Source organism: Macrobrachium rosenbergii, chromosome 12 (assembly GCF_040412425.1).
Source record: "Macrobrachium rosenbergii isolate ZJJX-2024 chromosome 12, ASM4041242v1, whole genome shotgun sequence".
Taxonomy (NCBI): domain Eukaryota; kingdom Metazoa; phylum Arthropoda; class Malacostraca; order Decapoda; family Palaemonidae; genus Macrobrachium; species Macrobrachium rosenbergii.
Window position 1 is genome coordinate 13834747 of NC_089752.1, and position 17879 is coordinate 13852625.

At 40.0% G+C, this 17879-nt stretch overlaps 1 protein-coding gene and 1 long non-coding RNA gene across 4 annotated transcripts in view; one reads left to right on the forward strand and one right to left on the reverse strand.

The window, feature by feature from the left end:
- Positions 1-6315, forward strand: part of LOC136844404 (proline-, glutamic acid- and leucine-rich protein 1-like) — a 62973-nt gene extending 56658 nt beyond the window's left edge. Inside the window, exon 15 of the mRNA XM_067113541.1 lies at positions 6187-6315. Within this exon, the coding sequence (XP_066969642.1) occupies positions 6187-6255 (69 nt within the window). The 3' untranslated portion in view covers positions 6256-6315. The remainder of the gene's footprint in view (positions 1-6186) is intronic.
- LOC136844405 (uncharacterized) overlaps positions 1-17879 on the reverse strand; it is a 70718-nt gene that overhangs the window by 1721 nt on the left and 51118 nt on the right. For 2 of the 3 annotated variants that reach the window (XR_010854866.1, XR_010854865.1), the window contains exon 4: positions 7548-7691. This is a non-coding gene — a long non-coding RNA (uncharacterized lncRNA). Of the gene's footprint in view, positions 1-163; positions 1387-7547; positions 7692-17879 lie in introns of those variants that run through there. The other variant, XR_010854867.1, reaches the window with a different exon arrangement.

Sequence of the window (17879 nt, forward strand, 5' to 3'; positions counted from 1 at the left end):
AAAAAAAAAAAAAAAAATTATATGAATCCTTCATAAGTATATTCAGGTCGTCTTTAGCTTTTGGTATATTATATCAGATTCATGACCCTGCAAAAATGTTCTACTCAATTCTCTTTCCTCTAATATTATTGACCCATCCATCCTTTTGACAGGTATTTTCCTCTTTTTCTTTTCATCCATGAATGTTTCATTAATAATTATGTGGACTACCCTAGTAGTTGTTCCTTTCTAGTTTGATTAACATTCCAATTTCCCATTTTTCGGTCTATCATCAATACACTTTATAAAGTGGGATGTGCCTATAAATTTATGTGGTAGAATCCATGGAGGATTCTTAGGCTGAACAAACTAAAGGATAGCCAGGTCCTTATAGTGTGCAGTTTCTAGCTAAGGCCAATGACCCATGCTGTTTCCTATTGGGTTCTAACCAAGGTCTTCCATGTGGCATCTAGAGGTTAAGTTGAAGAGGTAAAGCACTGAACACCTTAATGCTATCCATCATCATGGTATTATGAAATTCATTGCCAACATTTTTTGTACATAATTTATTTACGCAAGTAGTGTAACAGTCTTTTACTCTGATTTTAGTTACTGTATTCGCTGGTGGATAAGGATACCTTTTTAAACTTAAAAAATCTCCCCATAAAATGGGCAGTTGTTTTATATGCTGAGCATAAAAAGCAAAACCTTAAATCCTGCAGAGATTTTTAATGATAGGCTAACCCCTGAAGTGTTGATAGTTGTGTCAATAGTTAACTACCGTCACAACTCTTGACTCTGTAAACAGAACAACTGTAATAACGGTAAAAACCGTAGGTAATTTAAGTGAATCACTAGCGACACAACTTTTGATACTGCAAACAAATAAATCAACTGTAATTACAGGAGTTACTATAATTAGACATTAGGATGAGTGAGCTCTCACTTTGTCACTAGTTTTATCCAGAGTACCATTACTGTATTATTACTAGTTTTATCCAGATTACCATTACTTAATTGTAAGACAGTAATATTAGACAGCTTTGTAATTGATACTTATTATACAATGCCCTTTTAACATTGATAGATAATTTGAAGTTACCGAAAGGGTAAATCCGGTTAGTCTAACTCTCTTGTTTACGAAACATAGCTGTGTTCGTAGTTCCCAGTTGTGCTTGACTTACGATCCTTGTTGTTTACTAAAAGCCAAAATTTTCTTGGTAGTATTTTATAATCTAACTAAAGGGTTTTGTGCTATCAATAGTTCCCCAATCATCCTTAACAAGGGGGTTCTTCCCAATTTTAAAGGAATACATTCATGTGGATCTACTTCCAATGGGTATTACTCTGCCAATAGTGACGTCACATGCGTTGAGTATTTGTCGTGATGTTTACCATATATTTTTCCTAAGGGAATACAAAAGTATTTTTTCATTATGGTGAGCTTTGCCAAACATTTTGAAATCTTGAAGATACTGATTTTACACATTTTTGGTATGATAATTCCAATAATTACTGATTTTTCTTATGCACCAACTAACTTACATCAGCTGATAGTGTTATTTAATTTAATAGATTGGGCAAACATACCTCTAAACCTACATTTTTTACATGAAAAATGGGGGATGTCTTATAAGCTGAGTCGCCTTATACGCTGGCATATACGGTACCTAGCGTCAAACAATTCACCCCAAACAGTTAATAATTTGCCATAGGAAAATTAGCTAAGTAGATTCTTTGGAAATAGCTCCTCAGTTTATTCAGGCACAGTTAGTGTATAGTTTTATGCCCAGTGAATTCCAAGACTTGTTCAGAAATAGTTATTGACTGTTTGCATGGAGTTGTTCATGATATTTCTTACTTCGTTCTTGTGAAAATATTTTTAAATGTTTATATCAGATTTTAACAGATTTTATCATGAAAATATACCTTGATTTTACAGTTATAATTCAGTATATTAGTCTTTTATGAAATAAATGAAATACACCTTGATATGTCTGTTTCAGTATATTTGTATCTTTTAAAACAACCAAAAATTAGTGTACACACACACACACAAATTCCTTTCATTTTTTGTTTTTGGTGATGAATTGCTTGGTAATAGTTTGTTTAATGGTGAATTGTAGGCAGTCAATTTTCCTAAACATCATACTACTGCCAATGATTTCTGGTGCTCCTCCAGAGTAAGACCACATTTTTTTTTTTTTATTACCAGCAACCTGTTTTATCCTTTTCTGTAGAGTGCAGATTTTCAAATAAATTTCCTAGGATACAAAAATTTTGCATACTCATACGTATCTGTTCTGTTTTGTGGCTGTCATTTAGTTTTGTTGTGATGAGTATGTGTGGTATTGTAGTTTACATAAGCATATGTTCAACTTAAATGTGAAAGGGAAGGTAACTGCTGATGATGCAAAGACAAATTAAAACATACCTTGATGTCATGGCTGGCATGTGGTATACAACTATATTCACTATGGCTGGTATGTGGTATACAGCTATATTCACTACTTATTTATCATCATTTACTTGACTTGTAAGGTCAGGTGTTGATCCAGTGAAATTAGATTTGTGAGGTCACTGTGATGATCCAATAAAAAATAATAGTGACTAATTTGCTGATTCATGAAACTGTTCACGAATAGAATAGTTTATGCCTGTAATAGACAAGTAAATAATATCTGTTGTTGACACATTCCAGTATTAAAATTTCACATAATTGATCACCATTTTTTAACCGCTCTTGCATTTTTATCATCATAATACAGGGCTAATGAAAGCACCACTATACAGTAGGCAATACTTACCTTTTCCCACCCTAATTTTATATTACAAGTATATTCTAAGGCTTGCAAACTTTTACAATAAACAGTTTGAGCATCTTGGTTTAAGTATGTTTATGAAAACTGTATATCTTCATAAAATTTTACTCCACATTAATTTCAAACTGTTCCACATATTAAGCAGTTGCTGTGATTAAAAAAGGTATGAAAGTGCTTTGAAGCTACTTAACTCTTGGCTTTATTTTTTACCTTAACACAACTCTCATTGTCCAGTTAGATAAAGGTCTGATGGTCAGACTTTTAAAACATGATTTCAACCATAAGAAATAGTTTTTATTCCCAACCAAACAGGTATAAACTCATTTTTAATTTACCACAGACAATGACTAGTCACTTGTTCTTGTGTGGTACTTTTTCTCCTCTTCAAGTTGTTTTAGCACTTTTTTCTCCTCTGAGCTTTGTGTTGGCTGTATTATGTAGGAAGATAGAGTATAGTATTTAGTCATTCATATAGCTGATATTTCAATCTCAGCACACATGGTCAGGTGTCACAGCATAGCCTGTATGTACTTTCCCGGGCCTGTGTCCATTCATGATGCCAAAAAGTGTTCTGAACCACCAAATAGGCTAGATGCTGCAAGTTTTGGGAGAAGTTTTTAAACATTTTTTATTTAAAGATTTTGTGAATCCATTATTTTACACACAATCAGTCACTTATATTCTTCGTTTTGACGTGCTTTTTCCCATTTTTATATGGGGTAAGCACGGTGCCTTCTTTTGAAGGACTTTGATTTGGCGCTGGGCTAGGCTGTAGCCTCGATCGGCTGCCCTACCTGACATCGCTTAAGACCCCAGTAGCAAATGTGTACATGTATCGTACCAATCCCCATCTCCCTTTCTCCCAGCAGCGAGGAGAACTGAGCGGTTAGGTCGACAGTTCGTCAGTCACTTATATGTGGTTATATTTATGTTCTTTGTATGCCCCCCCACCCCCACAAACCTGGAGAGGGAGTTAGAGTAACAGTATTGTTTTAGTTATAGAGGGGCAAATTAAGGTCATTATCAAGTTCCCAGGAACTCCAAGTTTGTGTAGAACCTGTCTATTGATTCTAAATGGAGGGAAGTAGCAAACACCTTGATTGTCCCAGGAATGCATAATTTTTCTTCCGGACTGTTTGGTTTCCCTTGGAAGAGCAAATAACTTGCAGCCTGCAAATGAAGCTTGTTACAAACAGTTAAACCAAAGAAGTGCCCCACTGATTGTAGGCATGAATGATGACCATGATGGAATAAGCTGCTTCCCTAAGTCGAGAACTGCTGTGTTATACCTATTTGCAATGAACCATGGTAGTGTTTTGCAGTTGTCTGTTCCTACCCCATAAAAAGATGTCTACTGCTAGAAGACAATAGCTCTGATCTCAAAATGCATTGATTTCAAAGTAATCCACCATCATGAAGTTGTTAGTCATCTATCTGCACTTTGCCTGTTACAAGTTAAGTGAATGCTGGAAAGCCTAAGAAGATGACCTGTTAACTCAAGTTGTTTTGCTGTCTCTTACCCTGACAGTTGAACGTTTGTGGTTGCAGGCCCTTCCACAATCAGTGTGTTTGCCACAGTAGCAGTCAGGACTACTGCTTTTGCAGTCACAACCACAGTCACAGCTGGAGAGTTGAAGTCTTTGATTGCCCTTGGGTATCAAGCCCAACAACTGCCTACTTAGCAGTTGACTGTTGCACTTCTATGTGGATCATGACCAGGGTGATCCACCTGCAGAAGGTGGATTTGCGGAGTAAGATATCTTCAAACCTGGCCCGCTATAGTGGTGAAGAAGTGAAGACTGTTACATTAACTGCTCTGCTGCAAAAGTGAAGAAAAGTGCATGTTCTCTGCAAAAGCCTAACATAGACAGCTAGGGAGAACCTTCCCTGCTGCCAGTGCACTTTTGACTTCTTGATGGGGACCTTGTCATCCTTCCTACGGACCTGAGGAACACTTGGACTTGGAGTAGAAACAACAGATATCTTATGTGGAGGAATGCAATCTGTAGGTTTGGTGGTCCTAGAGGATGAATCTCTGCCTAACATCACTGCAGCATGTGAGTCATCAACTGGCCATGAGACATTGGAAACAGCAGAAGGAACACATAGTGTGCCTTGATGGAAGAATGGTTTTGAGAGGTAACTTGAGCAGAATTACGAACGGGTTTGGCATAGGCTTGTTTGGTTGAATGTAGAACAACTACTGGAGAAGAAGAACAAGACCCCAAGGAGGTCTTGTGAATCATCTTACATGGAGGGGCTGTGAAGTCTCTCTTCCTCCAACATTTGATGGGGATGGACGGAGCAGACGACAAAGACGGAGGATGATGATGAAGAAGTAGATCCACAACATCTTTTCTTGGGTTTCTTGATCTCTGAGTGACTGAACCTCTTCGTAAAATACCTTTGACTTGATAAAAATAGTCTGGATGAGTCAGAAGGTACAGACATGGCAGTTGGTGGTAACACGGAGCAGGGAGCGAAGAGAATTGTTGACAGCTGAGAATACACTACTGACACTAGCAGCCTTCCAGGGGAGAGGCGTAATAAGATGAGATGACATCATGGAGACAGTAGACCTGGAAACTGTCATGGCAGATGAAACTGGAATGCGGGAGGACATGCAGTGAGACAATAGGCTGGAAAGGGTTGGTACCCCTGGTAGGCATAGGGTGTTCCAACACTGTCATCTTTTGCGTATCACCTCCTGGAAAAACTGTGCAAGGGGGAGCAGCCTCCTTGCCAGGGGAGGAACCCCCTCCCCCCCAAGTGAAAAAAACTGGCTTCTAGGCAGAGTGCAGCAGCACAACCTGATCTGAAGGTAGTCAAGAAAAAACTGATGTGATTGACCCAAGATAGGTTAAGGTAGGTTGGCTACCCTTTCTTCTTACCGCCATCTTGGGTAGCTCCTGATGCCACCAAATTCCTTGTAATTTTTTAACCAGACTCCAGGAGGCGCTAGAGAATTTTCGCTTATGTTAACCAAAGGCTTGTTCTGTATATGAACAAACAGGCCTCTGGGACTCTTGAGAATTCTTACAATCATTATTACCTGCAAGGGATGAACTAAAACATTTGGATGTCAGTGTACTTCAAATTGGCTGTGTGGACAAACAGCCTTGTATGTGTTTATGATTACTTATGAAGGGAGGGCTGCTTGTAAGAAGTAAAATGGGAAACTTTCATGTAATTTAACCAGTCATTTCCTTTGATTGGTACATTCATTTTGCCTTTTGAATAAATCAAATTACTTTTGTAGATTGTACATGTGATATTAATGCAGCAGCACAATTGTCCATATAAAGTTGATTATGTATTCTTCAGTATAATTTAAAAGATTGAAACTTATTAGGAGCTTATCACTTGAATGGTAAATTTCTTTCAGAATTCCAACTCTGGTCCAAGTTTAGAAGAGATGCTGAGCTGCTTTGTTGATGCAGATCCTGATGAATAGTAATAGACTGTAATAACCTGTGTGTTGTTTTAATTTGTAAATAAATTTTAAGATCTTTAAGTACTGTATATTTTATTGATACCAATGAGTTAATAGCATATGGAAAGAAGTGCATCATCAAGACAACTGTAATGAATGTGAATGAACCTGTTGTTAGATATGCTAGAGTATTCATGTTTCACCATCTGACATATACTACTATTTCACTTTTCCTACTCTGTAGAGCTAGGAACAGTGTAAAATGTGAGAGGGTATAACTTGAATAATACCGTAATTCTGAAAGAAAGTGCATAATTTCCACAAAAAAAGTTATTTGACCTAGGATACCAACATTTATAAACAACAAAATTTTGTTGCAATTTTTATGGTACTGATAATCTGTTTTGGTCTAAAATTTCCTGAATTCACATCAGTTACAAACCTGTTTACTTTACCACTGCCAATATGCTTTTTCAACAGCAGCAGACTGATTGCCAAATTAGTTATAACTCGCATGGTATTCAAGAGGTGAGCTAGGCATGTTTCTCATGCTGTTGACACTTCTATATGGTATGGACAATTTATGGTGGTATCCTTTAAACACTTCAAGTTTTCGTACATTTTCACCTCAACTTATCTCCTCGATTATGCCTCTTAATTATATAGCATATTACATGTAATGGTATTCAGTATGTCGCTTCTTTTTGTTTTGAATTATATACTCATGTTAACTTTAAAAGCTGCATTTATTGAGTGATACCTTTTAGGGTATCTGGGGAGACTGCTCTACTCCTTTACCAAAGTCAGTAGAACTCTGCCAAACATGGATCCTCTTAGAAGTTCTGTACAGTACTACCTAATCAAGGGGGTAGTGGAGATGTCACTCCGGTGGATTCTGAGCCAATCAAGGACAGCCAGATTATTCAATGGACCTTTCCATTCATTTGAGTTATTAACCTTGGAGTTACTAAACAAAACAGAACCAGTATCATCCTAGCATGAGGATTTGGTTAGTCTTCAACTATGTCAACCAAGAGAGGATTGTCTTCACGCACAAATTAGGATCACTAGTCTTAGTCAATGACATGGAAGCATATCAACTTGGAATTGGGTGGGGAAAATTGCACAGGTGGATCCAAGATGCTTTTGCATTAGTGCACAGTTGGAAAGCATGGTCCTCATTCCTGGTTATGTCCATCTAAGGTTTTAACAACTAGTATTATTCCACGGAGATTCATCAAAAAAACTTTTCAATCGTCCAAATTATACTTGCTTTAAAACTCACCAAAATTATACTTGATTTTATCACTCACCAAAATTATTCATGCTTCCTTCACAGGTATATTCCTAGCATTATTCATGATGAATCAGGATCCAATGAAGATGTCAAAATAACAACCACGAAGACTTTTCTTGAAGGGCGTAAAAGCAATTTCATTCCAGTTTAGGTACCAGATCTGCAAAGGAATTCAGCATGAATATACCAGTTTTCTATACTGTAATACATATTTAAGGTCAACCATTTAAAACACCCCATAATCAAGTTTCATGTATAATTTTTGTGTATATAAAGTATGTACAGTAAAGTCATCATCACCGTCATCACCATGACATCCATGCCTAACTCCCACAAGTTATTCAAAGGACATAAACTATTTTTCAAAATCAAAGCTGTCAGACAAACTATAAAACTTCTCACTGTCAGTGTATTTTGTAAGGGAAACTTCTACTTATGTTAAGAGAAAATACCTCACTGTATCTCAGAACCTCAAAATTGTTTCTTAAACAAATGTTTCAAATCAACTTCCTTTCATTTCCTTGTTTCAGACCATGTTTTTCGCAGCTCATGCCACTTTTCAATCAGAAAATAACATTCGTAGCCATCTTCAGTCAGCTTATCACATTTTATCTGAATTTCTTGTATAGTTGAAGTTTTTTCTCTGTTTAGTAGTTTTCACTCGTATGAATGCCAGCCTGATCAAATATTAAATTTCAGATTTGCTTTGTCTGCCCAACAAACTAAAATAACTGATTAAGACACAGTTCTCTACACTGCTTATGCTGGAACTTTTCATTGTAGTGAAATATGAAGTTTTTATGATAAAACAAAGTTTTATGAATACTTACCTGGCAGTTATATATATATATATAGCTTAATCCCTATTGAACCGCAGATTTTTCAAAACTCGCGGCAACGCAATAATGGTAGGTGTCTGATAGGTGGTTTAACAACCTTACAGGGTGGTAGTTGGAATCATTCACGTTTTCAGTTCCTCAGATCATCTCTTGCCCGACCTGTCTCTGAGGGGAGGAGGGTGGGATTTAAATATATATATAACTGCCAGTAGTATTCATAAAACTTTGTTTTATCATAAAAACTTTCATTTTACGAATAGAACTTACCTGGCAGTTACATATATATAGCTGATTCACACATTTGGAGGAGGTGAAAGACAGCCAACATCGTTGGGAAACAACTAAAAGTGCATTAGGTAAACACCTTTATTCCTTACCTGCTAAGGTAGCTGACTTCAAAGGTTCCTGCCTCTTTGAGTCGCTTTCCCTTAGGAGCGCCAGCCAGGTGGGTGAAGACCTGTTATGCTGAAACAACTCAATCGGTCTGTCAAACGGGGTGAGACCAACAACGTGACTAGACTTCTGTACTTCCCTATTCCCCTTCTATTACCTGTAACTTACTTTAATCTAACCACCTAACCTTGCAGACTAGATATACACCTATCTAGTTGGACTGGGGTGCTGTTCCCACAAGGAAGCTTCCTCAGACAACCATAAAACACACAGCCCAATTACAGGTATCCCAAACAAAGTTAAGGTTGAGGAGGCAGTAACTCCTTTACCCAATACCGGGCTGTAGCTACATATGGGCCCCAGGTGTATTTCATAATCGACTCTTACCTCTCTGAGGTAATGAGAAGCTAAAACATTCCTTCTCAAAAGTGGCATCCATAATTTGTTTAACTGACATATTCTTCCCTATATGCAGAGAAGTTGCAATGGCCTTATTTGTGAGCCTTCTCACCTTCAACAAACCAAAGGTCTCCCTCTTCACATAAAAGGTGAGCTTCTCTTATTGTCTCCCTCAAAAAGAATGATAACGCATTCTTCGAGAGGGGGCTTTTGAGATCCTTCACTGAACACCACAAGAACTGGAAGAACCTCTTACATCCTTTGTCCTAGAAATATATGCTTTGAGGGCTCTAACTGGACAGAGTGAGTCTCTCCTCCTCTTGGCCCACTAAATCAGTGAGTTAGGAACCTCAAACGCCCCCGCCAGGGTTTGAAGGGTTCTCATTCTTAGCAAAGGAAGGCGATGTAATGCGCAAATTGCTCCATTACGACTGAAGCCTACTTGCTTCTGAATAGCCTGAATCTCACTGACCCTTTTAAGCTGTAGCAAGAGCCAGAAGGAAAAGAGTTTTCTTAGATTCACGTCTCTCAGGGTTGCTTACAGATGGGGTCGAACTTCCCTGCTGCACAAGAACTTCAAAACCACATCCAAATTCCAGGGCCAGGGTCTCAAAGTCTGCTTGTTGTTTCAAAGACTTTTAAAGTCTCTCAAGTCTCTATCTTGAGACAAATCTATGCTTCTGTGCCTAAAGATCGGCAGAACAACAAGCTTCTGTATCCTTTTATGGTGAATACGGCCAGCTTAGAATCTTGCCTGAGGGACAAGAGAAAATCAGCTATCTGGCTCACAGAGGTAGTGGTTGAGAAACCTTATGCTGCTTACACCAAGATCTAAGGTTTCCCACTTGGTTAGTAAACTCTGTGAAAAGAGGCCCTCCTCGCTCTGGCGATAGCTCTAGCTTGAGCTGAAAAATCCTCTACGCTCTGACAAGCTTCCGATAGTCTGAATGCAGTCAGTTGAAGAGCGAGGTTTTGATGATACCTCTCGAAGTGGGGCTGTCTGAGAAGCCTTGGACTTGGGGCATTTCTCAGGAAGTCCACTAACATCTCCACCACCTCTGTGAACCACTCTCTTGCTGGCCAAAAGGGGGCTATCAGGTCATTCTCCTGAATCTAGGAGGCGGAATTTCTTGACTACTAGATTATAATCTTGAAGGAGGAACGCATAAGTGTCTATCCCGTCAGTCCATCAAGAAGGCTGTCTACTGCTATTGCTTCTGTCCGGGACTAGAGAGCAGTAGTTGGGGATTCTCTTGTTCTGGCTGGAGCGAAGAGGTCTATTGAAGGCCTACCCCATAACTTGCGCCACAGTTTCTGGCAAACTTGAAGATTGAGAGTCCATTCCGTGGGCAGAACTTGCCCTCTTCTGCTGGAGCATGTCTGCTCTTACATTCTTCTGCCCCTGCACGAATCTCGTCAAGAGCTCCCACTCTGTGGTCTTTTGTCCACAGAAGGAGCTCTCTTGTTGTTTCGAAAGAGGCAAAGAAAGAGTCCCTCTTGTTTGCTGATATACGCTAGAGCAGTGGTGTTGTCGGAATTCACTTCTATTACTTTCCCCGCATGACAGATTCCTGAAGGCTTTTAATGCTAACCAAATGGCCCATCAACTCTTTCCTGTTGATGTGCCATCCGATTGTCCCTCTTCCCAAGAGCCTGAAACCTTTTGTTCTCCAGTGTTGCTCCCTATCCTGACTCCGAAGCATCTGAGAACAACACTGGTCTGGGTTCTTTCTGCGTAGGGGAGATTCCTTCCTAAGATCGCGGATCCAGCCACCAACTCCAGATGCTTCTTGATCTCTGCTGGAATGTGGAAGGAAAATGAGTCCTCCTGATTCTTCCTGTCCCAGATTCTTGAAAGGAAGTGTTGCAGAGGTCTGAGATGCAAACTTCCCAGAAGACAAATTTCTTGAGCGAGGAGGGTGCCCAACAAACTCATCCACTCCTCGCCGAGCACTTCTGCCTCCAGAAATACTGGAACCTTCTCGAGGCACTGGTTTGCCTTTCTTGTGAGGGAGAAGCCAGAAAACGAGCTGGAGTCAGAACTATCCCCAAATAAAGTCGTCTGACTCCGGTTCGGTCTGAGACTTCTCCCTTGTTGATAATGAGACCAGATTCTGAGCTATCAGAAACGCCTTAAGAAGTCCTCCAGACACCTGTTCTTCGACTGGGACCTTATCAGCCAGTCGTCTAGGTACAGGGATACTCTTATCCCCTCTTGATGAAGCCATCCTGCCACATTTGACATTACTCTGGTGAACACTTGAGGGCTGTGCTGAGGCCGAAACAAAGAGCTTTGAACTGAAGCATTTGTCCTGGATTACAAACCTAAAAAACTTCCTTGAAGTCGGGTGGATGGGGATATGAAAGCAAGCGTCCTGCAGGTCCAGGGATACCATCCAGTCCCCAGGCCCCGGACTGCTGCCAGCACAGACTGAGACGTCTCCATGGTAAACTTGGTCTTCTCCAAATCCGTTCAATGTGCTAACATCCAGGACTGGTCTCCATCACCGAACTCTTGGGCACTAAAAACAGACGATTGTAGAAACCCTGGGGATCCCTAGTTCAAAACTGGTTCTATCGCTCCTTTCCAACATCTGGTCTACTAGATTCAGGAGTGCCCCTTGTTTCAATGCGTTCGAGCACTGAGCCACTAGGGCCTCGTGGCGTTATTGAAAGTGGCGGTTTTTTTCCGTGGGGAATCTTGTACCCTTCCTTGATGACTGAGAGGACCAGGTTCCGCCCCTCTTGCTTCCCATGCCTGCCAAAAGTGAGACAGCCTTCCTCTGCTGTCTGGGAGGACTTGTTTCACAATTCCTGGAGCGTGTTCTAAACGTCCTTCTGTCTGGCTCTACCCCTGTTTCTTGTCTTCTTCCTCTGAATTCAGTTCTAGAAAGAACTCTGCCGAAAGGGCTGCTGAACTTTCTTTTTCCTCCTTTTTGGCAGCTGAGGAATGCCGGAGGAAACCTCAGCCGGCGAGTAAGTAGATCTTGCGTAGCTTTATGTGCCAAGTCTGAGAAATATCCTGACCAGGACTCCGGAAACAAATGCTCGAGACGAGGGGCATATAGGAGCTCTGCCTTCTGTCGACTGTAGTAGATTTGGACGTGAAGGAGCATAACAAAGCCCCTCTTCTTCAAAATCCCTGCAGTAAAAAGAGAAGCCATCTCATTTGCTCCATCCCTCGAGCCTTATCCATACAGGCCACTAATACTGGAAAGGTCTTCAATTCCTGTTGCCTGAATGGTTTCCATCCTCTTGGATAGAATTCCAACAGACCAGTCTAAAAACTAAACACTTCAAAAGACCTAAAATTCCTTTAATGAGATGGTCTAGTTCGTCATCTACCACATCACCTTAGCTGAGTTAAGGGCATGTCTTCTGGAAGAGTCTACTATACCAGAGAGTCCCCTGGGAGGAGGCAGGTACTCCCAGGCCAAGAGCTTCTCTCCAGTCTCATACCACATGCCCGCCGAAGCAAGCCTAGCTGGAGGAAATTGAAGGAGGACTTCACTGCTTGCCTCGCTCCTAAGCCAGTTATCAATCTGGTCAGAGCCTTCTTCGCAGAAATGGAAAGTTTCCATTTTAATAAAGGCTGACTGCTTCCTCGATTCTTCCTGTTAAACTGGGACTGAGGAGAACGAGACAGCAGGCTTAAACTCTCCCATACAGCTCCAAAGAGCGAAAGAATCTTATAATCATCAGCCGTGATTAGAAGGTTTATCTTCGTCCTCTGAAACGTCTTCCAAATCATGCATTCCTTCCAACTCCGTCTCTTTCTCTTCTTGCTGTATTGCGCCGGGGGAGGACGATACGATCGCGCGGCGTCCTGGCGGAGCTGGTTGCGTCCTGACAAACCCTAGGCGCCCTGATGTCGAGCTGGATGCGTCCTGGTATTTAGAGCTGGGCGTCCTGGCGTCTAGCGTTGATACGTCCTCTGGCGAGAATTGGATGCGTCCTGGCGCGAGAGGAGGATGCGGCCCCATGCGTCGAGAAGGAAATTCACTCGTTCTTTCCTTCCTGGAGAACCGAAGTCATTATCTTGCCGAACAAAGGAAGAATGTTCGGCAAGAGAAGAAAATTCCTGTCGTTTATAGCGTGGAGAGGAGAAGAGCCGAGCCTCAGGAGAAGAACTCTGAGGTTTTTGCTTGGGAGAAAGAAGACTTATGTCCCAAGCTAGAACTTCGCCACTTGTTGACTCGAGCGGGAGGGATCCAGTTCTCTCTTATCTCTAGAAGAAACCCTCAGCAGGAGACTCCTAGACTCTTTTCTACTGGTAACTTGAGTCTTTACGTCCTGACCGACTGGGTGGGGAGGATGACTAAAGGCCTGAACAAGAGAAGCCAATGGCCTTGCATGACGGGTCATAAAGGACGTGCCAGCAGCCGCTGCATCTGTGTTGAGGAGAGGTTGTTTGTCAAGCTGGGAGAAGGAGAAGGATTTCTCGGGAATTCTCCGAAGCAGAAAGAAGAGATCTCTCCCTCCCCTCCGCATAACGAGGGAGAACATTCGAAAAAGGTCTTGACCTTTTTTGCTGGAGAGACGCCCGATCGTCGTCGGAAGCAAAAGATTCAGGCTACTCCACGCACTGAAAGGGATAGCAGTCTGAGGTTGATCCTCTTGCTGCAACCATCTTCTTTGGTCTGTCTGAATCTCATACTGCCTTCTACGTCTAGGAGAGGGGCTAGGAGAAAGGCATAAGCCAGCCGACACGCCTTTCCTGTGGCGGTCATAAGCAGCCTGGGAAAAAGCAACAGGACTGCTTGAGGCGGCTGACCGAGGATATCCCTCACCCTTACGATCGCCGACCCCTTCTCCCTTGGTCCTGGGAGCTTGGTAGAGGTCTAGATCTAGGGGCATGACAGGGCCGATCAGTAGCCACCTCCACTGCACCCTAGCACAAACACTATCACAAACTTCACTTGTACTCTTACCTTTCTTCAAGGCTTCAAGTTGATCCTTTATTCTTTCATCTCAGCCGCCATCCTGGCGAACTGGAGGGTCCATAACAGCAGATACAGTTCCTGTAGAAGGGCAGGTTGCCACCTCGGAGAAGAGGATCTACTTCTAAGGGTGATTTAGGAATAGAAAGGGTTAAAAGAAATGTCTGAAGCTAACATCACTCACAGACCTAGATTTAGATTTGAGCCTCCTAACTTATCCATTTCTAATTTACACACATAGCGTTTCATTTCCATCCATTTCTTTTCATCCAAACCTCGCATTCTTTACATCTTTTATCCAAGGCACACTCAAAACCCTGCACCCTAAACAAACAGAGTGAGGGTCCACGAAGCTTTCGGCAACCTAACCTTGCATTCCTCATTCACACACACTCGAAAAAACTTAGGATCAGACATCTTATCAAGAACAGTCAAAAGAATAAATCAAAACATGCCAGCGATTGCCAATCCAAAGGTCAATATCGTCACCAATAAAAGGCCAAACACAGCGACCTAGGGAAGCGGCGAAAAACCTGACGGAGAACCAACAACGATGTTGTCAGTCCAACCGCAGAGATGATCTGAGGAACTGAAAACGGAAATGATTCCAACTGCCACCCTGTAAGGGTTGTTGTAACCACCTATCGGACACCTACCATTACTCGCAAGGTTGCATGAGTTTTGAAAAATCTGCGGTTCGACAGGGATTAAGCTATATATATATAACTGCCAGGTAAATTCTATTCGTAAAAGAAGATATTTTCTTTCATTATGCAACCTCAATTTTCCAGGAGGTGCTGACTTCTGATCAGTTTTTTCTGAGTATATACTGTAGATACTCAAGAGCCATTTTTATTTGATTTCTCTGATGGTTTTTATAATGTTATGTGGCATATTTGAACTTACCAGTATTTGCATGTGCACATGCAACTGTTTGGTATCCCAGCTTGCAATAGGCATTTTTATCTTGTCCCATTGTGCGCAAGGTGCACTGCAGCACTGGCACTTTTATTCGTTGCATGCACGTACATGATGGCATCACAAGAATCATACAGTATATTCTACATTAACTGTCAAGTCCTCCCTATCATAACATACTCTCGGAATATGAATATGATCCCTTTTTCTTGACAGGCCTTTTGATAAAAAGTGGGAACTTACTGTACACTAATAGTTTGGGGCTGAAAACCAAAAGTTAAAATACAGTATATTTTAGCTCACATACCATCTATAACTTACTAAGTATTGACAGCTTGAAGCAAATAATAAATTTTAAATGTACCATATATCATCCAGTGCATCTTCCTCTACATGGTTACTGTATTCATTTTTTGAGGTGTGACTGCCTTTATTAGTCTTAGGACTGCATTTAGTAGCATATTTTGGAACTTCCAAACTTGTACCTTGGAAAAATTAAAATATAACAGATCAAGGTGCAATAGTCCACTCTGTTAAGGGCAGATTCACAATTTTCTAACCCTCTGAAATTCAGACAATTCACAGGAAATTGTCAGTGAAATTCAATGTATCAATTTGACTTTTCTTTTTTATCATCATCCATGAGTCATTCTGAATTTTTTTTTTTTTTTTACTTTTTGTTAACATGCCAAAACTAAGTACAGGCATTTAGCTTCATAATGGCATCAAAACCAGCTTTATATCTTGACAAATAAATTGACAGCATGGAACGCTAGACCAAAAATCAGTGTATTCTCTCCGACGAACATTGGGACCCCACAAAATCTTGAAGGTTTAATGGAACCCACATCAAAAATCTTTTTAACAAAAGCAACATCCTTAAGATACCTAGTAACTATGACACTTCTTTATTTGAGCATTGAGAGGAATTACTTGTCACACCGCACTTCTAAATCACAGACTTCATCAGTTCTCTGGACAAGACTACCATCACTAATCACCTGAATGTTACCACAGATTCTTAAGTTATTTTTATTTTCTACCAATACCAACTCAGTTCTATTTTCATTTAGTAGTTACTTGCATATTGTCTATTCTTTATCATTTCACAAGAACACTGTTCAATTTCTTAACTGTGTCCTCAATGCTACTGAGAAACAAAATTGGGTGTCAACCACAAATAGCTTGAACTTCCCCTCAATTTTCCGTTACAGTACTGCATTTAGCTAACCAATGATATAAATACAAAATAGAATTTTACCCAACCACTTCCCAGGAGTACTGTGCTCCTCTCCTTGATATTTCATAAAATGAATAGGAATTTATTTGTTGAATCAGCTCAGTGGTCTGGTTAAACTAATTAATAATAATGTATATCATATTCTTTGTCATGCAAGCAGTCTACAAAAAATACCCAAGGGCTTCATTAACAATCCTAATGGATTGTAAATCATAAAATAATAATTCATGCATAACTGGTATCAAAAACCTCATTACGATCAAACCAAATCAGGATAACACATTTACCCTCATCATTATTTTCAAATAGATCATTAAAAATGGAACATGCAGTTGCCTATAGGCTGGATAACAATACTGTACAGTATGTGGTAAGCTTAATTTCTAGGCAAAGAGCCAGTAGTTCAAGAATCATGCTTTCTAGCATTCTCGAAATGAATGACTATTCTGAAACAGGTCTATCATAACTCAAGTTCTTATAATTATGTGAATTCTTATAACCAAGTGCATCCTGACTGGTTGACAACTGGTTACTTTCTAAGAGAATGTAAGAAACTTATATCCAGAAATAATGGTAAAGTATTTATAACTTTAAACATGTGAATATGCAATGAGAATTTCCTCTGAAACTGGTACTGTATCAATAACACAGCTCGCTTTCTTTGTCTTCTTAATAATCTCAATAAGATCATTCACACAATTAAATTTCAAAAGTATTTTTGCTACATTTAAGGTTTAGTGTTTCCAAACAGTCACAATTCAATTTTGTTTCTAAAAAAATTTGAAAGCTATCTGTTTCATCAGGGAGCCTTTCTGTCAAACATATCCATGATACCACACCCATTCCTGCCTAAAGGATCTTCTAAATGTAATACTGTATTCAGTTTCCCTCCTTATCACATTAATTGTACAGATCTTTACTATTTTATATTCTTCATAATCTCAGTTTTAACCTATCATTCTTCATGCCTTTTTTTTCATCTTGAGCTCCAAATTCTCTGCCCTGAACAAAAGAGATCACTCCGTAACTATTGTATACCCTTTCATCAACAGGAATATACAGTATTCACTTTTAGTCACTGAAGTTATAAAAATTCATAGAACAATCAAAGCAGTCAGCACTTCAAGAATTTTAAGTTACCATGACTACAAGGAATATTAATACAATACCTTCCCTTATCTTAAGTCACTTCATCAAAGTAAACATGGAGAGAAATTTGATCTACTGTCCCAAATCTTTTTTTTAATCACCTTGTTTTTCAAAAACAGTAATCTATATATAACATGCTAATGCTCTGGAGAGAGGGATCACCTTTCCTCAATACTAATATCATATACAATATTATTTTTACCAAGTCCCTTACAACTAGATCTAATTGATGCTCAGCTGATGATGCATAGCCTACTATTAAAAATACAAGTACAGGTTGACCATCACTAATCCGGCGTCATTGGGACCTGGAGGGTGCCGGATTAGCCATTTATTAGGCTAGAATACACGAAACCCAGCAGCTAAGCACCTCATCTTAGAATTAAAATATCCCGCAAATCAGTACAAGTTGGTTAATAAAGAAAGACAATTATCAAATACAGGTAGTGCTCGAATTACGATATTTCAAG